General features: G+C 36.8%; 1 protein-coding gene across 2 annotated transcripts; it reads right to left on the reverse strand.

The window, feature by feature from the left end:
• Positions 1–2,879: 2,879 nt before the first annotated feature.
• On the reverse strand, positions 2,880–6,071 carry LOC139891307 (calcineurin B-like protein 9). 2 transcript variants are annotated; one of them, XM_071874260.1, is made up of 9 exons: positions 5,965–6,071; positions 5,693–5,873; positions 5,191–5,273; positions 4,964–5,023; positions 4,726–4,834; positions 4,606–4,658; positions 3,776–3,856; positions 3,570–3,682; positions 2,880–3,352 (listed from the first exon to the last, which is right to left on the reverse strand). In XM_071874260.1, the coding sequence occupies exons 1-9, from the start codon at positions 5,986–5,988 to the stop codon at positions 3,292–3,294; spliced, it is 765 nt and encodes a 254-aa protein (XP_071730361.1). In that variant the 5' UTR covers positions 5,989–6,071; the 3' UTR covers positions 2,880–3,291. The 2 variants fall into 2 exon arrangements, with proteins under 2 accessions (XP_071730361.1, XP_071730362.1); XM_071874261.1 differs by lacking the exons at positions 5,191–5,273; positions 5,965–6,071 and having other exon boundaries at positions 2,881–3,352; positions 5,693–5,867.
• Between the last annotated feature and the right edge of the window lie 17,946 nt (positions 6,072–24,017).

The raw sequence follows: 24,017 nt of genomic DNA on the forward strand, positions 1-24,017 counted from the left end.
AGTCTCTCAATTGTACATGTATTGTAACACCCTCCAAATTAATAATATACTCTCTAGTTCCAAAGTGGATGTAGGTTTCACCTAGAAACCGAACCACTATAATTCTCGTGTCATCTCTCTTTATTTTTCTGTGTTTTATTTTCGACTATTGTGTGTGCTTGTGATTATCTTGATTTCACAGCTTATTACATAACATCAACTACTTCAAATATTTACAAACTTGTATTGAGAAATAGCGTGTACCATAAATCTATATCTATATCTATATATCTATATACTTATATAAAAGAGAGTTTAAATTATCATAGGTGTCATTAGGAGAGTATTAATAGGAATTAATGACAAGTGGAATTTACACATGTTATATCCTCATAATTTTTTATAATAACAAGTTAATAAAAAAACAATAACTGATAAGAAAATTAAATTTAATTAGAATGATTAAAAAATATATTGATGTTAAAAAATATATCAATCAATGAAACGTATTAATAGGAACTAATTAAAAAATATGACACTTCTTTATTATCACAATCTAGCCCTAAAATAACGGTCCCATCAATTATCAATGGATTATCAAAGGTTTTGATTAAAGGTGCTGAAAAAAATTGAAGGTTGTAATCAAATTAATATCCAAATGCACCATCATATAACTTGACATTGATAATATTAACTCTAACACGTATCTCTCTTCATGTTTGTAATCTATATCTATCCAACCCGTATCAATAACTTGGCTGTCATATATATCTATGAATGTCTATATATAGGATTTTAAAACGGTTTAAAGAGATTTGTTTAGCTTACTTGTCAACAAAACCATTTTTTACGAGGCTAATGACAAGTGGAATTTACACTTGTCAAATTCTCAATGATTGTGATTAAAGTCCATTAAATAAAGGGGGATGATTCTCACACACACTTTTTTGATCCTCACACACCAATTGAGTATTATTAGAAGAGCAAAATGTTAAAATAGGTGTATGAGGATCAAAAAAGTGTGTGTGAGAATCATCCCCCTTAAATAAATGATTAATAACAATATTAGAGAATAAAAAATTAATAAAAAATAATGATAGCAATTTAGTACGGGTAATTCTAAGAGATTGTTATAACTAACCACTTAGAAAAATATGCTTAACTATAGTAGAACACATCTATCTTTATAACAACTCACGAGTCAAATATATTTTGTTTAAGAAAAAAAAAATATACATCATCTTACTCTATAGCAAGCCATATAGATTAATTACCACTTGTGAATTAGTAGACCACTTACGATACATATTCATTATTGTGTCGTTATTCATTTATATATCATTATTGTGAACCAAGATCGCTAGAGAAAAAAAAATTATGTTTTTATTTAACTAATCTTTAAACAGACTTTGATTAGCCGTGCAATGCACGGGCTCAAAAACTAGTCGTTATATATATTTAAATCATGTCGGTCAACATCAGATTTAATTGGTCAAAATGGTTGACAAGTTACTCTGAATACAAAATTCCATATTATTTTTTTAGGCTTTTACGTATTATTTTTCTGTTTGCAATAATAAAAGTTAAAGGTTCAATTTATTTGTTTTAGAATTTATAACTTTTAAAGGAATGTTGTTAACGTTTATAAATAAGTAGTCAGAGGCGGAGATAGGGAATGCATGTGGATGTTTTGCATTTCATAACTCTTCAAATAAGCGAATTATAGTGTGTTTAAAAAATTATATATTAATTGTCAATATCCCCAAATAATAGACACAAACATCCCTTAAATATGATTAACATATCTCATAGTTACGATGTATATATGAAAATTTTATGTTCATCTTTATTTTTTGTGAAATGCATCATCTATCCGTGAATCGTAGCTTTGCCTCTGTAAGTAGTACCAACGATTATTGTTTAACTTTGTTTGACATAATCTTTATTATAAGCATTTTAAGCACTTTAACGAAAACCTTTGACTGTCGATAAAAAAATCATATGGAGTAATATTTTTATAATATGTTTATTTACTATTGATAAAAAAAATTTATTCAAATTATACGTGTTTGATTAGTTTGGATATTGAAAATTAAATTAAATCATGTATATTCAGCAGCAAAACACGGACCTTTAAAACTAGTTATATATAAATCACCTTATAAGCCCATTAGTCCATGAGATTATTATTTATTAATTAAAACTCAGTAGAAATTTCTAAAGCACAAAACAAATAATCATTTTATTTAATTTATTTTTATTACTTGAATAATATATACCAAATATAAATTATTTAATTGACCCGGGCAACTGCACCAAAAGAACACTACTCATGTGATATTAAGTTTTGTTGTTATTGTTGTTGTGTATATATTATTTAATTGATGTCTAGGTGTATATGTATGTGACTCAGGCTCACATAACTTTAGCGTGGAATAAGTTATGAAAAATTTCGTTAGATTTAATACTCTCAAAATTAGAGCCAAAAGATTAGGGATGTAAAAAACATTTCGGGCCGGGTAAATGGCGCCGGGTATGGGATGGTTTTTAAATTTTTTTCTTCGCGGAACCAGATCCGGGGATGGTTTTAGACACAAATCCAATTAACCGGCTCGTATATCCGATAACCTTGACCGTATACCAGATTACCCGGCCCATATACCCGAAATAAGACTCGAATACCCGTGAAAAAACTCGTTTATCCAATAGTCCGTAAATAAATGGGAACCCGGATACTCGTAGAGAAACCCTTTGACCCGCTTGTTAATAACTAAATGAAGACCCGACAAGTCCGGAACAGGTTTTTTAATCGGGTTCGGGTCTATAATTACCTAAAACCGACCCAAATTCGACCCGATACCATCCCTACAAAAGATGTTTTAATTGGCTTCTTATCAGATATTCATGAGCTTCTTATCACAAAGCTATTTCTCGTTAATTTTTTTCTGTTTACTTCGTTATATTATATACATCCAAACATGTTACAAGAAGAAAAGCACCTAAACAGTCGTTTGTCAAGTGTTTACTACTTGAACAAAGTCATCCTTTAGATATACTTCTGCCATTTCCCGAATCTACACAATTTACTCTTTTGTTATAAAATATACAAATATACAAATGTTGAGATCATTTTGGGCAAAGTACATTCCAAGTAACGATAGCAGCTCTGACCGAGAAGCTTCAAAACTTGAATATTGGCATCCGGGGTTGAAGGAAGCATGTGACGCAGTTTCTTCGAGCCCAACATATAGCGACATTTTTGTCGCGTATGTCATATATAACGACATTTTTGTCACCAGTCAATAAGGAGTTTCAACATGAATCCTCAACTGATGTGTGAAAAACAAAACTTGGAAATGCTGTAGTGACGTCCCTGAACGATCTCAAAAAAAAAAAAAAAAAAAAAAAAAAAAAGATCAATTTACTGTGAAAAATACAGTTATACTCAGATCAATCCACTAATATTATCACCAACAGATGTGACAAGCTGGACGGGTCAGGTAATGGTTCGAAATAGGCGAGTTTTTAGTATGCACCAGCCCATTTTCTAAAATTTTTAGTATATTGAGTTTTTGAGCAGAATTACATACACAAGGTAAGGAAGAGTCATGTTCTTTAAAAGGTTCGGGTATCGGATGGCAAACTCTTTCCATTCCTCTTTACAAATTTTACCATCTCCATCAGCATCCGCATCAGCAAATGTCTACAGTGACATCATCATATTCTATTGGTTAGTATTTGACAGAGGGAAATTACTACAGTAAATGAGACATGTTATTGAGAAGGATGCTCTTACTTTGTCTATTATGACATCAAGAAGATCATCTGATAAGTTCATCTCAGATTCATTCAATATTGCTATCAACATTTGCTTCACCTGTTCAATATAAGGTACAAAATGAGTCGAGAGACGGTGAGATCTATATGATGCAAAATGGGCAGTTTGGCCGGGTTGGGTAGCTAACCATTAATGCAAAATAATAATTCTTTCTTAGTAGATAATTAGTGTCACAAATATAATTCGAAGAATTACATTATTTTAGTAAGAAAGTAACTCTTTGAATATAATTATTTAGGTTACACATTAAAATCACAATATCTCAGACAATTAACCTAAATCGAACCATTCATCAAATAGTGGTTTAAAACTTGAAAGTCGCCTCTACTTATAAATGTTAATTATTTTCTTAATAGATGTTTAACCATATGAAGGAAAATGTTATAAGTCAATGAAAGTCAAAATAAAAGTCAATGATGGGCATTTTAATAAGTACATGATCTGCAGATGGTGTTGAGCTGAAGTTAGCACGTGAGGTGCATGTGCGGTCATTAACAGAATTCTGTTAAGGCGTTAGGGTTCAGTTAAATAGCTCGTTCAACGGTGTTAGTCAGTTTTTGATTTGGTTGTTTCTAGTTCTCTCTCAAATTCTTATAATTGTAATTCAATTCGTGTAACGACTGATTGTTAATTCAGTTTCATAGCTTCGATTGTTAAGTTGTCAGGTTGAACTTGATTAGTTCCAGTTAATACTCAAAGACTAATCATAAAAGAAAAAAAGAACTTCCACATGCACAAATGCACGCTACGAGGACATATTAGTATTTCTGATATAACAGCAAACTTACTTCTTCTCTTTCAATATATCCCGTCTGTCTCAAATCGTAGAGCCTAAATGCAACTGCAAGAATTTAAAAAATGATTAGCGATGAAATTTTCTGAGATAATATAGAATAAGAACGTCTTACAGTTTATTTTATCTTCTATAGGTGCATAGGGATGGAAGATACTGAGAGCATGGACAAATTCTTCGAACTCAATTACACCATTTCTCTTCTCATCAAAAAGATCAAAAACCTATTGAACAAATGAGCATTTTATCGATCATAATACATGGTAAATACGGGATCAACCCAATCCAATCCAAAATTAAATTAAAAATATAATGACAGACTATATGTAAGTTCAGTTCTAAAGGAGCTTTACCCGATCCAAAAATAGATTCTCACCCTGAGGGGTATTGAATAATGCTAATCGGAGCTCTTCCTATGCAAGAGCAAACATCAATTTATTAGCTTTTTCTTTCATTCATTAATAATTCGATTAAGCGATCATACAAAAGCAATCAAGTTCATTTGATTTCTTGTTCTAATACAACAAAAGAAACAGACAGTAATACTAGCACAAATACGATAACTAGTAAATACATATACCTTGTGTATCAATCCATCATCAATAATCGAAGAACTCAAACTCTTAAACAATTCGAAAAGTGCCTCGACATCATTGACACTAACTGCAGAAGAACATAAATATAGGGCAAAAAGTATCCCTGCTTTAGCTCAAGCAGGGAAAGGTAATACAAAAATAAATTAAATTGCATTATTACAATGAATAAGCTCAATTTACTATTACTGCTGTATTATTTTTAAATTATTAATTACTGTATTTGTTTATCCCAGATTATAGTCAACAAAAGGCACAACTATTGATATTCATATGCATAATATATCTGTTTGATCTTCATTCGGACACATAAATAAATTAATTTCTTATACATTTAAACAATACATATCAATTTCAAAGCTAATGATGTATAATTTGATTAACCTAATAGGTCAGACCATGCGTCATTAACCTCAAAAAAAAAGTCAAAATTCAATTTGGTACGAAATTAAACAGTAACTGAAACTAAACATGAAAATTAGATCTTACAATTAGATTCAGAAGCAAGTAGCGATAACTGATGATGATCATAACGAAGCTTTTTATTAGTAACCGAAAAACGGTTACAATCGAAACAACCAGAAACAGCAAACAAAAGGATTTCAGCTAGAGCTATAATTGGCATACATGCAGCACACAGCTTGTCTCCAATTGTTAATGAGCTCCATTTCTGCTTAAAACAGACAAATTTATTCAAAATTAATGTACTAAATGCTAATAATAATAATAAGCATGAATTAATTAAAAGGAGGTATTAATACCGATGAATCGTCGGATGCGCTCATCGTGACCAAAATGATTATTTAGGTCCTTTTGTAATGAAGAAAACATGAGGAAATTGAAGAAATATATAAAAAGAATTTAAAATAGTAATCGCATGTGAGACAATGTAGTGTAGGATAGAGCTGGTTTTTCAGGAGGGCCCTCCCACATTTTACATGTACGAAGACTTTTGTGTGACGTTGGTCCCTCCATTATACATCAAATAGTGAACAGCGTCCCTTCTGTTTTTTTTCTGCTTACAGCATCCCTCCATTATACGTCAAATAGTGAATAAGTCGGTTTTGACTTTTCAAAAGGGTAAATGCTCTCTCTGTCTCAAAATAATTGTCCTGTTTTGACTTTTCAAAGTCTTTTTTTCTCAACTTTGACTTTAAATATCTTTTTTTGTGTGTTATATAATCCATCATGAAAATTATATGAATTGATTGAGTTTCAAATGTACTTCTTATTTGCATAACTTTTATTAAATATTATATAATACAAATAAAGATATTTAAAGTCAAAGTTGAGAAAAATTGACTTTGAAAAGTCAATACAGGACAATTATTTTTTGGCACGGAGGGAGTATATATATTACATAAGAGAAAAATTAAGCTGTTAGTTGCTTATGTTTGTCAAAAATTGCATGACAGTCATCTGTGTTTATTTTTTACGCGGTTGATCACTCAAGTTTGTACTAATTATGCAGTTGGTCCTCCAGTCTAACAGGCGTTAACTCTTCTCGATAATTTATAAAATATGCCTTGCACGTGAGGGCATTATGGTCATTTTGTAACACCCCGTTTTTCCCCGTACGTGATATATAAGAGTATTGTGTAGGTACGACTAGTGTATGAAGGATTGAGACATGTTCGTGTGTGAAGTTCATGTGTGCGAGAAAACGGATCAGACCATGTTAAAGGTCGCGGCGCGACAATACAAGCAATTCAGAATCAGGAGGCATGGTAAGACAGGCACCAGACCACGCCTAATGTCGCGGCGCGATAAAGGAGGCCGCGGCGCGGCGATACTGACGAACTGGCACCAGATTCAAGGGCATTTTGGTCTTTTCGCGTGTCAGCCAGATTTGCGATCTTAATCTCATCCACTCATTTCATTTCTTCATTTCTTTTTCCTTTTCTTCTCATTTTCCTCTCAAAAACTTCAAACCCCAATTGGTTCAAAGGGATTTTTGGAAAGGAAGAAGCGGGTTTTAATCAAAAGCGTAAGAGACAAGTTTGTTCTCCTCGTTCTTAGCTTCAAGGTGATACTAGCGATAAGCTCTAACTCCGAATTTCGTTTTCGTGCTCTTCATCCAAATTTAGAGTTTTTGATTGTATGTTCATACATGGAACCCCACTAGTTGTTAATGGAAGATAATAACTAGGATTCGGGTTTATTAGTGATGAAGGCGAGTTTTGGGTTGGTTGATGATTTAGCCTTGTTTAGGGCTTTAAATTGAGTGTAATCACTATAATTAGTGATTATGGAAGTGTTGGAACCCATTTGGGGGTATTTGGTTGACTAATTTTGAAATGGGTCAAAATTAGGGTTTTTGTGTCAAATTGGGCAAGACAAGTGTTTAACACTTGTGTTCGGGTTTAATTGGCTTATTAGGACCATTGTCACTAGTGTTAGTGATTATTGGTTAGTTTGGGCGCGGTTTGTGCTTGGAGGTGTATTTGGGTCGAGATTTGCACTAGTTGTCAATTTGGGTTGGTTTGTAAATCCTCCCTAATTGTGTTGTTGTATTTGTGGTGATGGAATAGGTACATTCCATCGGCGAGTTGCGGATTATTCGGTGGCATTCATCAAGGCGACAAGGTGAGTGTTAATATCCTATGTGCATATGTATGTGTAGGATGGGTGCGGGCCGGGTGATGTGATTCTCGGCTATATAGCTCACTTCACATATAGGTGGATTTGATGGACTTGTGTATGTGTCCAATTAGCACGGTTGTGCGTTTTGGTTGACCACCTTTGACGAGGTGCACACCTTGTGTGTACGTTATCACATGTGATTGTGATGTGGACTATTTAACCCCAATGGTGAAGGGTTGATATTGAATCATGTTGTGAATTGGATAACCCCAATGGCGAAGGGTTGGTAGGAGAAGTGAGTCACGTGTGGATGCGGATTCACGATGACACGTGTAGTTCGGTCATCTTATCGGAAGTGAGTCTCGTGTAGTTCGGATTCACGATGACACGTGTAGTTCGGTCATCTTATCGGAAGTGAGTCTCGTGTAGTTCGGATTCACGATGACGCGTGTAGTTCGGTCATCTTATTTAGGTAGTGATCTCGTGTGGTTTCGGATTCACTAAGGCTCGTGTAGTTCGGCCAACCTCGATGTTGTTGTATTAATGAAGATAGTAGTCTCGTGTGGATGCGGATTTACTAAGGCTCGTGTAGTCCGGCAAATCTTCATTGTGGTATTTGGTTTTCGGTATTGGGTTAAGGGTTTAACCTTGGACGTTTATATATTGTTTAATATATTGTCGTATTGTTGTGTTGTAGCTAACCCTCCGGGTGTAGTTAATTGGCATTGTTCACATCGTCGTTGGTGAACTTATATTTGTTGTTATTTTAGCTTGTTTGCTTAGTGATCGTACGGTATGCTTAGATTAGTTTGCCTTTATGCTTGGATGCTCCGGTATGCGTTATTTGATTCCTTGTGTGGCATGTCCATTTTATGCATATATATGTATGTAGTATATTTTCATTCACTAAGTGTTAGCTTACCCTCTCGTTGTTTACATTTTTATAGATTTGCATGGAGGCGGTGGCTCGGGTAAGCATGGGGACTAGTGGACTCGCGTAGTTTGCTTTAGAAGTTTGCTTTTGGAGTTATTAGGATTGGGTAGCGTATTCCCAATCACCATGCTCGTTTAGAAATTTAACTATGTATTAAATGTTTTAAAAGTTTATTGAACTTATTAATTGTGTTAATGATGTTTTTGGAAACATAATTGGGACCTAAATATTAATGTAATTAAGAAAAAAATTACGGGCCGGTTTAAATACGGGTTGGGTTGTTTCAAGTGGTATCAGAGCATGGTCTAAGGGATTTAGGCGACTTGAGATAGGTACCTAGACTTAGACTTTCGTGTGTGCTTAATTGCTGCGGTACTTGTAGGTGAACGGGTCGGACGGGGACTTAGTTAGTACCTTAGCGTGTAGGTGAACTAACTAGGATTTTGGCTTGTGTTGTGGTGTAATTCTTGCGTGTGTTTGTATCGCGTAGAATTTTTGTTGTGTAGGTTTATATCATCGAGCGAGGCGGTCATTGTACTAACGAGTTGATACGGCGTGTGTGCGTAATAAGGACTTGCAAACCTTATTACGGGTGCAAATTGTGTCTAACAAGTGATGTACGACGAGTGTTTAGCAAGATGGGGCGGTGTTGTGCGTGTGGTTTTATATGTTCGCGGACTAATCGTTTTGCATTCTTTAGAATGACGACGCGAAACGAGATAGAGACGAATGACGTTGAGTTTAACGCTAGGGTTGCGGACGCCGTTGCGGAGCAAATGGGTGCGTTTCGAGAAGAAATGGATAGGAAGTATTCCGAATTAGCAGTGAAATGGAGCGTTGTCTTAAGAGCTTCATGAGGACTAAACCTCCGATGTATGATGGGAAACCGGATCCTTTGGTAAGCACAACATGGATCTTGGATGTTGAAGGGTGTTTTCGTACTATTGATTGCCCTCCCGAGAAGAGGACAAGACTCACTACTAGCTTGTTGCGGGGTAGGGCGAAGGACTGGTTGGATGGTAAGATTGATCTTATCGGTGGTGAAGTGTTTATGGGGTTATCGTGGGACAAATTTAAGGAGGAATTCTTCGAGGAATTCCGGACTTCAGCCGATTTGTCGGATTTGCATAATGAGTTGCGAAATTTGCAACAGGGTTCTATAGATTTGAATACTCTCAAGACGACCTTTATGGCGAAGGCTCATTTTTGCCCGGAGTATTTGGGAAATGATCGTTTGTTGATGGAAGATTTCTATCGAACTTTGAATGACGACTTGAAGAACAAAATTAGCAGAGGTCAGGCGAAATCGTTTGCGGGATTATTCGCCGTGGCTAGGGGTTTCGAGTCTTATTCGCGATCAAAGATTGGTGAACCTTCAAGTAAGAGAAGGGTTGTTTCGTATGGTGCTCCAAGTAAGGGTACAAGTGTGAGTACGGGTGGTATACGGACGAGTATATCGGATTCTAGTGCGTCAAGATGTTACAATTGTGGCGTGAGGGGTTTCAAGTCTTGGGAATGTTCGGTGCCAAAGGGTGATGGCACGGTGTGCTTCAATTGCCAAGATGAAGGACATCGTAGGTCGGAATGTCCCGAGTTAGCGGGGACGGGTGCGGCAAGGAGACGTTAAGGTACGTTTCATTTTAATGAATATGTCCTTTGAATATTTATTATGTTTCGTTTGAGTTCGGGTTTGTTAAATGCATTGTGTTGTGCAAGTTATTGTTATGGGTGACGTTCCTAATGGAAGTACCCTATGGTGACGTTTTAAATTGCCAGGTGAAGGGCGTAAGACTTGGTGTAACCAAGCATTCCTTAGTGTTGAGAAATGTTTCTGCCAAGGCATGGGTGTGGGCTTTGGTGTTCGGATGTTAGAGCGTGTTCGCTCTCGTGTTGAAGTTGATGAACCATAAGGTTCGTCGGGTGGATAGAACCCGAGAGATCTAGTGTTGATCTCGATGTATATTGGTGAGGGAGTCTACATGACGTGACGTTAGGTACCTCTTTCATACCTACTAGCGCGGTGTTCGACTCCGATGGTGTTGCGGTTACATTGTACTTTGGGTACCGGAGAGAAACCCTTAGGTACATGAGTGACTAGGTGGGAAATTTGACAAACTATAGCAATTAAATGATTGCGAGAGTAAAGTTTGTGTAATTTGTGGTGAACTCTTCTTTCGAAGTGTTTAAGGATAGGTTAAAATCCTTCGTATGCTCAGGGTTGGAGCAAGATGTGGTGATGGGTCGTGTGAACCCAATGGTTAGTAAAGTCCACCTTTGGTAGCATTGTACGATTGTACAAGTTACGATTATGGAACGTAGTTCCAAGTGAGGGAGTTACACTCCCACACGAGAAGGTTTTAGTGTGAAATTTCGGATGATGCTCTTAGTAGATCCGGAATTTGTGACGGGACCTAGATTTGGTCGATTTGTGGAAGAGTACAATTTCGGTTAAATTGTACTTATGAATTTTGGATTTGAATTATCACCAAGGTGGTAATGTGGCGAATCTCGTTAAGAGATAATGGGCGTGTTTGACGAGCAAGGTGAGATCCCTCGGTTAAGGGATGTGTGTGTGTCGGATTCTCTTTTGGGGAATTATTGTTTTGTGCCTATGTGCGATATAGGTGGTTCTTGCTCGATTGTGGTGGCGATGTATACACGTACGTGTGATGCGTGTACAAGGATTTCCAAGTGGATGGAATGATTATGCGTGTACGTATATAATGTATTTATTTGTGTAACGTGGAATGTGGAATTGTCGCGGTGTTTAAGACACCACATTCTATGTAACGAGTGGGATTGTCGCGGTGTTCAAGACACCACTCATTGGTTTGATTGACATGTAGAATTGTCGCGGTGTTCAAGACACCACATTGTCATAGGGGTGAGTTAGTCGCGGTGTTTAAGACATCACCCGAGAGATTAGTGATTACGCGGTGTTTACGTACACTAATGGATGTCATGAACTCCGATGGTCTTTAGCGAGTACCATTCCTGAGTTGAGATTTGGGTAGTGGATCACGTGTGGTTGCGGATTCACGATGACGCGTGTAGTTCGGTCATCATATTGTGGAAGTGAGTCTCACGTAGTTCGGATTCACAATGACTCGTGTGGATGCGGTCATTATATTGAGGAAGTGAGTCTCGTGCAGTTCGGATTCACAATGACACGTGTGGATGCGGTCATTCTTTTGGGATAGTGATTCTCGTGTAGTTCGGATTCATTGGGGCGCGTGTAGTTCGGCCAATCCCGATTGTTGTGCGGTGGAGGTAGTGGGTCGCGTGTGGTTACGGATTCACTAAGGCGCGTGTAGTTTTCAGCCAGCCTTCATGTTGTGTGATCTATTGGTTGTTTTATACGCCAATGGTGGGGTCGTAAGGACCATGTTGTGTGATCTATTGGTTGTTTCATACACCAATGGTGGGGTTGTAAGGACCATGTTGTGTGATCTATTGGTTGTTTTATACGCCAATGGTGGGGTCGTCAGGACCATGTTGTGTGATCTATTGGTTGTTTCATACACCAATGGTGGGGTCGTAAGGACCATGTTGTGTGATCTATTGGTTGTTTTCTACGTCAATGGTGGGGTCGTAAGGACCATGTTGTGTGATCTATTGGTTGTTTCATACACCAATGGTGGGGTCGTAAGGACCATGTTGTGTGATCTATTGGTTGTTTTATACGCCAATGGTGGGGTCGTAAGGACCATTTTGGTGTGAATAGTGATGCAATAGTCGTATTTTGCTCACGTGTTTGCGGTAGTTGCGTATTATACGTGTTGCGCACTACAAGGGATGTTAAGTGGTAAGTGTTATCCGTTAGATTTCACTTTTATTTGGTCTTCATCGGTTAGATGGTTGACTTTAGTTTGGGACGTGTTTACTTTTAGCATTGTACTTGGTATGGTACGCTAAAGGGTTGATATCTCGGTACGAGATTGGTGGATTTTTTCTCGATATGAGGGATTGAGCAAGTTTTAGTGCTCGGATTTGTGGACTTGATAAATCACGAATGACGAGTTAGTTGTTAAGGTTAACTCTATGAGAAGAATTGCCTAGAGGAGTTGGAAGGATACGTGGCGGATTCGCCTATTCTAAGTGATCGTTGTAGACTTCGAATATTGTGTGTATTGTACATCTCGGAATGCGTTCAAGTGTGCATTTAGTTAATGGATTGACCTTCGGGTTAATGAGTAATGTGGTGTAAGTTCGGATTAGTTAAGTGACTAGGATCACGAGGGCGTGATCGAATCTAAGTGGGGGAGAGTTGTAACACCCTGTTTTTCCCCGTACGTGATATATAAGAGTATTGTGTAGGTACGACTAGTGTATGAAGGATTGAGACATGTTCGTGTGTGAAGTTCATGTGTGCGAGAAAACGGATCAGACCATGTTAAAGGTCGCGGCGCAGAGGTATGGGTCGCGGCGCGACAATACAAGCAATTCAGAATCAGGAGGCATGGTAAGACAGGCACCAGACCACGCCTAATGTAGTGGCGCGATAAAGGTGGCCGCGGCGCGGCGATACTGACGAACTGGTACCAGATTTTAGTAATTTTAAATTAGGTTCAAAGGCATTTTGGTCTTTTCGCGTGTGAGCCAGATTTGAGATCTTAATCTCATCCACTCATTTCATTTCTTCATTTCTTTTTCCTTTTCTTCTCATTTTCCTCTCAAAAACTTCAAACCCCAATTGGTTTAAAGGGATTTTTGGAAAGGAAGAAGCGGGTTTTGATCGAAAGTGTAAGAGACAAGTTTGTTCTCCTCGTTCTTAGCTTCAAGGTGATACTAGCGGTAAGCTCTAACTCCGAATTTCGTTTTCGTGTTCTTCATCCAAATTTAGAGTTTTTAATTGAATGTTCATACATGGAACCCCACTAGTTGTTAATGGAAGATAATAACTAGGATTCGGGTTTATTAGTGATGAAGGCGGGTGTGACGACACGGAAATTTCCAACCAAATTTAAACTCAATCTTTATATAATTCTGACTTGATAAACAACGAATTTTAATAAGTCTTGAACCTCCGGAAAGAGTTTTACACAAGCTTTTGGTCACCCTTTTATTCTGACGATTCACGAACGTCATAACTTGATTTAATTGTTTAATTATTGTGTATATATATGGATTTATATATATTTAACTTGAAAATATGATAATTAAATATCTCATTAAGTATATTAACAAAGTATTATATATATTTCATACTACTAATTTAAAGAGTTTTTGAACAATATATATGTTACTATTTAAACGACGTAATTAACTTATGTTAAAATGTATTTACATATAATGTATTACGAGTGTAAATACATCTTTACAAGTATTGAATACACTTTATAATATACCAATACATATAAAGGATAGCTATTGTGATGCCACGTACAAAACCATCGTGTACGAATCATCAACAACAGGATCATTACAAGGTCAAATACTATATGCAGTTTCAAAAGAAGTTTGCATTCGTGAATAAAGGTGATGTCTTAACCAACATCAAATGTCTTACAACAAAAGTATGCTTCAATGAACAGAAGCAATTAGTAATAGTACGTGACCCAATGGTCGTTACAAATCATTGTTTCAAAAGGTAACATAGTTTGAATGCAAATAAAACGTTTCATGCGGTGACAACTCTAACAAGTGCAGCGGGTGTCTACAAAGCATGATTAGTACAGCGGAAGCAAGCAAACCTTAAGCACCTGAGAAAAACATGCTTAAAATGTCAACACAAAGGTTGGTGAGCTATAGTTTAAGTATAACAGTAATGTAAGGTAGGCCACGAGATTTCAGTGCTTCAACAGCGTTTCAAAACAGTATGAAAAGTATATGTATAACCGTGGGCACCTGGTAACTAACTTAACGTTTATCACCCCCTAAAAGTACACTTGGCGAGTGCGTATGTTTATGAAGTATTAAACACCCGTTAAATGCTAGCGCTACTAGCCCGAGTGGGGATGTCAAACCCTATGGATCCATATCTAAGATTCGCGTTCACCGGTTCAAAGACCAATGACTAAACGTTACCGAGCTAAGGGGAAAGTTTATGCCGTTGTATAACCCACACATATATAAAATTTAAGTACTCGTGCCTAGTATGTAAAAATTAAAATGCGCATGTATTCTCAGTTCCCAAAATAGTTAAAGTAAAAAGGGATGCTATAACTCACAGTGATAAAGTAGTAGTAAAGTTGACACGGGAAAAGTAAGCAAGTATGGTTGTCCGAAAAGGTCCTCAACCTAAGTCAAAAGTTACTAAGTCAGTAAATCGTCCCAATAGGTTTAAAAGTGTGTAAATTAGGTCTTAAGTATCATCATCATACATCATTAAACAAAAAGTGTAAAGTAAGTTTTAAGTCAAGACTAGGGTTTGAAATAAAGGCTGAATTCGTTCAGTCTCCACGACCTCTATACAAACTGAAATGGGGTGAGACTAGTGGCCATGGCTCCGTATAAGAGTCCCCTAGGTACTGACCAACTTCCAGAACCAAACACATCTTCGTTTGACCGTGGTGACGGTTTAAGTGCGAGCAGGTCAGAAATTTCAGCACAACGTTAATAGGGTGTAGTGAATTTCGGGAGGCCATAGATCCTAAACCGTAACTCGGATTAAGACGAGGTCTAAACAGAAACTCATATAATCGAACCAAACTAACTGAAAATAAACTTTACAGTAGCCCAGGTATTCTGATCAGACCCGAAAAACAGTAGGTTTAGTGTTCCGGTGGGTTCTTGGTGCTCGATGCTCATCACGGTTCTCATCCTTGATGAATATAGCTTCAAGTGTACAACTCGTTGATGTGTTTGCATCATCTTTACCAAGTTTTGACCATCATAACACAATTGTAAGTCTAAGATAAGTAGCACAACTCAATTAAGTGTTGCAAGTAGTTTGATGAACTAAAGTTACATCAAGATCTTAGATCGGAGACATACATGAACTCTAAAAGTAATATTAAGCTACAAACTTGAAAGTAAACTAAATAATCAAGATCTTAAGGTGTAGAACATAATTCTTAGTTAGATCTTGAAGATCCAAGACCCAAAAGTCTAGATCTAAAGTTACTAAGTTAAATCCTAAGTCATAACACTTAGAATCTTTACTTTAATGAAACCATAAGTTATGAAACTTAGATTCTCATCTTGTAAAGTGTATGTAAGTTCATAAGCCCTTGTTTACAACAAAATTAGAAGACCATAAGCTATAGAAACTTAGATCCAACATAAGTATATGAAGTTATAACTAGAAAGCTATATGAACTTACAAAGTTAACTTTTAGTTTCAAGAAATATGAGATCAAGATTAACTAGTAATACTTGACCAAATTAACAACATTTCAACTTTAAAGTACATAAAATGAAGAAATAAATTAAATCTACAAGTAACAAATTCATAGTTGTTCATACTTTAAAGATTCAAGCCAAGGCTTTGATCTTTAAGAAAGTAAACCTTAAGTTTACAAACATGGATACAAGTATGATTTTAAAACTCATGAACTTTAAATCTTTAAAACATTAAGTGTAGAACCAAAAACTAGAAAGTTTAGATTCTTTGTTCTTGGTTCTTTACAACAAAAGATGAAAGTAACCAAGATTAGATGAAGATACAAGTTATAGAACTTGATCTTTAACAAAGATAAACAACAAATAAGTAATCAACAACAAAGAACAAGTAATCAAAACAAGCAAATGATGATGATGTATATGTATATGCTACGGTTTTTAAGGCAAGAAAAAGGAGAAGTATTAAAGCTTGTTACTTACAATATAGAGAGAAAATGAGAGAAAGAGAAATGCAAGTAAGAGTGTGTGTGAGAAATGAAGATACAAGTGAATATGTAATACATAAAAAAAAGTTTTGAACTCCTGTCTTTCCAAGGGAGCTGTAACATCCCGTTTTTCCCGTACACATTTAAAGGTACAAACTTAATTTCTAGTACGCTTATAACTTGTGCATTTTTATGATTAAAAGACCTAAGTGTTTGAAATTTGTGTAATTATATATATATATATATATATATATATATATATATATATATATATATATATATATATATATATATACACACGAATATGTATGTATATATATGATATTGCTCAATAACATCATATATATCTATCGCAATATCGTGTAAAAATGCTCTAGAATCAAGGATAATGAAGGCGTTTTCTACAAGTGATAGGCCAAGATATGCAAATTTGTATCGGAGAGTGATTTATAAAGAGTTTTGATGATTTATGACCTTGGTTGATCCCGATACGAGTTAAGGTCTATTTAGTGCTCTAAAATGGTAAAACAAAGCTTCAAATGTGTTAGGCTTCGTCCAAATGAAAGAAGACTGAAAACAAAACGAAACAGTAGCTTTCTTTACACTTGGACGCCGTCCGGGGCTTTGGGACGCCGTCCAGCGCTTTATTCTTGGACGCCGTCCGGGGAATTGGGATGCCGTCTAGCTCTTCACAACGGGACGCCGTCCAGCCTTTGGGACGCCGTCTAGCTCTTTACAACGGGATGCCATCCAGCCTTTAGGACGCCGTCCAGAAGTAGGTTTCAGCCACTTTTGACTTTCTGACCTACTTTCTCCACTTTAAAAGCTACTGATTGAGGAACTGTTTTAATACATACGAAACCAGAGGTTACAGAGACGATTTTGGGAGAAAATTTGGTGAACTCCAAGCTCTTGGAAGAGGCTCAACATAAAGTCTTCAAAGATCAAAACCTTCTCCATCCAAGATTCATTCTCTAGTAGGTTGTTTTCTTGTTCTCCAACAATGAATTCTACTTATCAGTTGATTGTTATTTTGTTTGTAATTATGATTGGTGGCTAAACTCTATAATGTTTGTTTAGATAAATAACTGAGATGTTGAATGTTTACTTTTGATTGATTGTTATTATGCACGATAGTTTAATGTTTGAATACAAGAACCATTCTTGTTAAAGTTTAATCCTTTCGATTCAACTAATTGATATGTTCATTTGATTAAGAAACATCATCTTGTTAAATTAATGTATTGATTTACACCTAGTGACATGTGTTTATCCATCTTTTACCAAAAGGGATAAGTTGAGTTCAAATGGTCAGCTTACATAGGAATGTAAGAACGACTCTTGTAGACACTTTCGGATAGCCTAATTGATATGTGTAGTTATATAGGTGAACGATCAATTCCCTAGATTATGTTATACATATTTTCATTACTCGATTCCATATAACTAATAGGTGTTAGTAATTTGCCTTATCTAGTGACATTTATAGGGATCTTATTACCACCCTAAATTGATTACTTGGGTTGGGTGAATTGAGCATTTAACCGGACCAAGGGAATGAACTAGGCTAAATCATAAGTTGACATAGGAGTGGATCATGATCAACACACCATTGACTTGATCATTCTTCAAGTCTTTAGACTAGTTGAATTAGTTGAATACAAATAGGAGGTCTTAGATGACAAGAACATCACTTGCGTCTTGTAATCCCGTTTGAGTGTTTACTCAAGACTACTCTTGGTAAACCGATCAATTAGTTCTCGTGCATAACCAATCAATCCAGTCTTAATCCTAAATAACATTCAACATCGAGGGTAAAAAGTCTAGATGAACAGTTTTCCTTAAATTGATATCAAAACTATCTTACTTGCTTTCTTTGCACTTATTTTCATCTTATAAACTTAAAATATTGTTTTTTACATTTAACCTTATCTGATTTGGCTAAATCGTTAAATAGCCACAAAAACATAAAACTTGTACCTTTAAGCTTCATTTACTTAGTTAATCATAATATAGTTTATAATTCTAGTTTGACTAATACAACTACGGAACTAAACCAGTTACTATACTACTACACGATCGGGTACACTGCCCGTTAGTGTGTAGCAATCTCTAATCGGTATTTTTCCATATTATTTTATACAACAATTCATATACCACTTTCCACACATCAAGTTTTTGGCGCCGCTGCCGGGGACAGTTTTGTGTCAAAATAGAATTATTAACTAATTTGTGATTAAGTAGTTTCTTAATTATTTTAAATTATTAATAGTCTTTGAATAATCTTGTAGAATCGGTATGTTTAATAGTTTTTGTTAGTTGTGTGATTGACAGATTATAGGTTGCATATGCCACATACCCGAAGTTCATAATCTCCATTACTTACACCGTTTACGGAACCTGATAGAAAGCTTGGTAGAATTCCAAAAGAAGTACTTGAACTTTTTGAATCTTCATCAAAGCAAGAAACTTTTGATTCAGAATCAAGTACAACCAAGCCTCGATATTCAGATTTTGGTAAACCCATTCAACCCTCAAATTTTGAAATGGAAGGAGTAAGACCATTGGTACCAAGACAATCAATGGCGGCTAAGATGAAAGCAACCCGAACCGGCCAAGGTAGTGCTATTACTCCGCCCACTGGTGAGGTAAATTTTGAAATAAAAGGACCTATTCTTCAAATGATTAATAACAGGTGTCAATTTAGTGGTGGTCCAAATGAAGATGCAAACGAACATATTCGTCTCTTTCAAGAGATATGTCTTCTTTTCAAACTTAAACCAGACAGTGACCAGGCCATATTTTTAAGACTTTTCCCATGGACACTCCACAGGGAAGCACGAAGTTGGTTAGATTCATTGGCTGAGGCTACGATAGAAACTTGGGATGGTATGTTGGAAAAATTTCTTAAGAAATATTTTCCAACTTCTAAGTCCGCGAGACTCCAACACGAAATTACCCAATTCTGTCAAAAGCCGATGGAAACCTTGTACGAAGCATGAAATCGATTTTCCAAAATGTTAAGAGGATGTCCGAACCATGGTTTGGATACCTTCCAAAAAGTCCAAATCTTTTACAAGGGTTGTGATGTTGTAACCCGAATTTTCATTGATCAAGCGTCCGGAGGTTCACTCATGGACAAAACTGAGTAAGAAGCTTATGAGATAATCGAGAAGCTAGCCGATTATTCTCATGAGTGGCATCAAGAACGACCAATTACTCGTAATGCTCAAGTCCAAAGTGCCGGTGCTTATGATGACCTTAGTTCCCTAAGTGTGAAAATAGACGGTGTTGCTCGAAACATGGACAAAATCACCAAGGAAATTCATAGTATGAAAGTAGGTTGTGAATACTGTGGTGGACTCCATTTAGTAAAAGATTGTGATGCCGGTTTAACTATGGCTCAAAAAGAAGAAGTGGCTTTCATAAGTCAAAGAAATAATAATCAATTTCAAGGAAGAGCCCAGTTTAACCGGAACTTCAACAACCCCTACAACCCTCAAGGTCAAAATTCCAATTACCAACAAGGGTCAAGTAGCGGGTACCAACAACAAACTCCGGGTTTTTATCAAAAACCCCAACAGGAAGAGAAAAAGTCAAATTTGGAGAGTATGTTGGAAAAGTTAATTGCATCACAAACTCAGCTTGTCACAAACATAAACCAAACCAACGAGAAAAACGAACACCAGTTTAGGAACCAACAAGCCTCAATACAAACTTGGAGAAGCAAATGAGTGGGTTAGCTAGTTTACTTAGTGAGAGAAAACCAGGAAGTTTACCGGGCGATACCAATAAGAACCCTCGAAATGAGCACGCCAATGTTATTACCACACGGAGTGGTTTAGCATACGATGCTCCAAAAATGCCCGAAAATTCTGATTTCAGTGTTCCGTTGAACCAAAATGATGAACCGGTTAAGGAGCCGGAACAAGTGGTTGAAAAGGAAGAACGGGAAAAACCCGTAGTGAAACCATATTAACCACCGCTCCCATACCCAAGAAAGCAAAAACAAGAAAGGTTAGAGGCCGAAAGGTCGAAATTCCTAGATATGTTTAAACAAATTAACATAAATATGCCTTTCATTGATGTAATCTCAGGTATGCCCAAGTATGCTAAGTTCTTAAAAGACTTACTTACCAATCGGAAGAAAATGGAGGAACTTTCATCAGTCACCATGAATGCTAATTGTTCAGCAATCTTGATGAACAAAATACCAAAAAAGTTAGCAGATCCTGGAAGTTTTACCATACCATGTCTCCTTGGAGATTTGGAATGCATTAAAGCATTAGCGGATTTAGGGGCTAGCATAAATTTAATGCCTTATTCATTATATGTTAAGCTAAACCCCGGGGTACTAAAACCAACCCGAATGGCAATTCAACTAGCAGACTGCTCTGTTAAATTCCCCCGTGGAATTTTAGAAAATATGTTGGTAAAAGTAGGTACCTTAGTATTTCCGGCTGATTTTGTAATTTTGGACATGGAGGAGGATACACGTGTGCCTCTTATATTAGGTCGACCTTTCCTCAATACTGCTAGAGCTATGATAGATGTTCATGGGCAGAAATTAACCCTTAGTATTGAGGATATGAAGGTTACCTTTTCCGTTGACCATGCCCTGCAATACCCCGAATCTACTGATGATCAATGTTATTATTTGCAAACCGTAGACACATATTCGGAATTGTTGCAGGAATTTCCAGAATTGCAATGTACGGGAGAATGCATTTTTGTAGAAGGTGATGAAGAGAATATGGTGGAAGAAGTGGAGATGTTGACCACCTTGATGGCTAACGGTTATGAGCCAAATGATGAAGAGTACATAAAGTTGGATTTGGGAAATGAATACCGATGTAAAACATCGATTGAAGAACCCCCCGTTTTAGAACTCAAGCCACTTCCAAAACATTTGAAATATGCTTACCTTCAATAGGATTCTACTCTTCCGATTATCATTTCATCCGAACTCTCTGTAAGTGAGAAGTCTAAGCTTGTTTCCATGTTAAAAGCCCATAAACCGGCTCTAGCATGGAAAATTCATGACATCAAGGGTATCAGTCCCTCTTATTGTACGCATAAAATATTAATGGAAGATAACTATAAACCATGTGTACAAAGACAAAGGCGACTGAACCCTAATATGCAGGAAGTTTTTAAAAAGGAGATTGTCAAACTCCTAGATGCAGGTCTTATTTATCCAATTTCGGATAGTCCTTGGGTGAGTCCGGTCCAATGTGTACCCAAAAAGGGTGGCATGACCGTTATCACCAATGAAGACGACCAATTAATTTCCACCAGGACTATCACGGGATGGAGGGTATGCATTGATTACAGAAAATTAAATGATGCTAAGCGAAAAGACCATTTTCCCCTTCCTTACATTGATCAAATGTTGGAAAGGTTGGCAGGAAAGAACTTTTATTATTTTCTTGACGGTTTCTCAGGATATTTCCAAATCCCTATAGCACCCGAGGACCAAGAGAAAACCACCTTTACATGCCCTTATGGTACTTTCTCTTACCGACGTATGCCCTTTGGCTTATGCAATGCTCCTGCTACCTTCCAAAGGTGTATGGTAGCTATTTTTCATGATATGATCGAAGACTTTGTGAAAGTATTCATGGATGACTTTTCAGTCTTTGGTGATTCTTTTGACTCATGTCTTAATAATCTTAAGCGTATGTTGATTAGGTGTGAAGAATCTAATCTTGTGCTTAACTGGGAAAAATGCCATTTTATGGTAAGAGAGGGCATTGTTTTAGGTCATAAAATTTCCTCTGCAGGACTGGAGGTGGACAGAGCTAAAGTGGAAGTTATAGCTAAATTACCACCACTGTCAAATGTGAAAGGTGTAAGAAGTTTTTTGGGGCACGCCGGTTTTTACCGGCGGTTCATTAAAGATTTTTCCAAAATTGCAACCCCGATGAACAAACTTCTTGAGAAAGACGCTCCATTTGTCTTTACAGATGAGTGTCTTAACGCCTTTAACCTCCTTAAAGCAAAACTCACGCAATCACCCATTCTCATATCTCCGAATTGGTCAATTCCATTCGAACTTATGTGTGACGCTAGTGACTTTGCTATTGGTGCAGTCTTGGGGCAAAGAATTGAAAAACATTTCAAGCCCATTTATTATGCTAGTAAGACATCGCAAGGAGCCCAACTTAATTACACTACCACCGAGAAGGAACTCCTAGCAATCGTCTTTTCATTTGATAAATTCCGATCCTATTTGGTACTAGCAAAGACGGTTGTCTATACAGACCATTCGGCATTAAAGTACTTGCTTGCTAAGTAAGATTCTAAACCCCGGTTAATACATTGGGTCTTGCTTTTGCAAGAATTCGACATTGATATTAAAGACAAAAGGGGGGCCGAAAACCTAGCAGCCGATCACCTTTCTCGACTTGAGAACCCGAATCTTGAGGTTCTCCATGAGACCGTTATTCAAGATAATTTTCCTGATGAAAATCTCATGAAAATTGAGAAAATTGATGATCCCTGGTTTGTAGACATAGCCAACTATCTTGCGGGTGGATTCCTAGAAACCGGTATGTCACATCAAAAACGAAAGAAATTTTTCAGTGACATAAAATACTATTTTTGGGAAAACCCGTATCTCTTTAAACGGTGTCCCGATGTGATAATCCGTCGTTGTGTCTCCGGGGAAGAATGCAATCAAATTCTTCTCCAATGTCATCTTGGTCCCACTGGTGGACATTTCGGACCCCAAATCACGGGGAGAAAAGTCTATGAGGCTGATTTTTATTGGCCTACCATCTTCAAGGATGCCCACCAAATTTGTAAATCATTCGATTCTTGCCAAAGGGCAGGAAAATTAGTCAAAGAGACGAAATGTCTCAAAACATAATCCAAGTTTGTGAGGTTTTCGATATTTGGGGCATTGATTTCATGGGACCATTCCCGAAATCTAATTCCAACCAATACATACTCGTTGCAGTTGACTACGTGTCAAAATGGGCGGAAGCAAAGGCTCTCCCCACAAACGATGCACGAGTTGTTGTAATTTTTCTTAAAGAGCTCTTTGCCTGATTTGGTACCCCGAAAGCATTAATTAGTGACCGTGGTACCCATTTTTGCAACACCCAATTAGAAAAGGTGTTGAAACGATATGGGGTAACCCATAAAATTTCTACATCTTATCACCCACAAACAAGTGGGCAAGTTGAAAATACAAATCGGGCACTAAAAAGGATCCTTGAGAAAATGGTTGGATCAAATCCTAAGGTGTGGTCAATGAAGCTTGACGATGCTTTGTGGGTGTTTAGAACCGCCCACAAAACTCCTATTGGAACCACACCTTACCGCCTAGTCTACGGGAAGGCATGTCATCTCCCTTTGGAGATAGAGCACAAATCACATTGGGCTCTTAAGACATGTAATCTCGATCTTGAAAAAGCGGGAAACCTTCGTTTAAACCAACTTAATGAGTTGGATGAGTTGAGACAAAATGCCTATGAAAACTCGCTCATATACAAGGAAAAGACAAAAGTTTGGCACGACAACC

This window comes from Rutidosis leptorrhynchoides, chromosome 2, assembly GCF_046630445.1.
Source record: "Rutidosis leptorrhynchoides isolate AG116_Rl617_1_P2 chromosome 2, CSIRO_AGI_Rlap_v1, whole genome shotgun sequence".
Classification (NCBI taxonomy): Eukaryota; Viridiplantae; Streptophyta; class Magnoliopsida; order Asterales; family Asteraceae; genus Rutidosis; species Rutidosis leptorrhynchoides.

Excerpts from the sequence above, each read along its gene's own strand:
- LOC139891307 (XM_071874260.1), bottom strand. The coding sequence starts at position 5,988 with ATGAGCGCATCCGACGATTCATCG. Across the intron at positions 5,274-5,692 it reads ACTTGCTTCTGAATCTAATT|TTAGTGTCAATGATGTCGAG; the intron begins GTAAGATCTAAT and ends GTTCTTCTGCAG. Across the intron at positions 3,683-3,775 it reads TTGATGTCATAATAGACAAA|ACATTTGCTGATGCGGATGC; the intron begins GTAAGAGCATCC and ends ATGTCACTGTAG.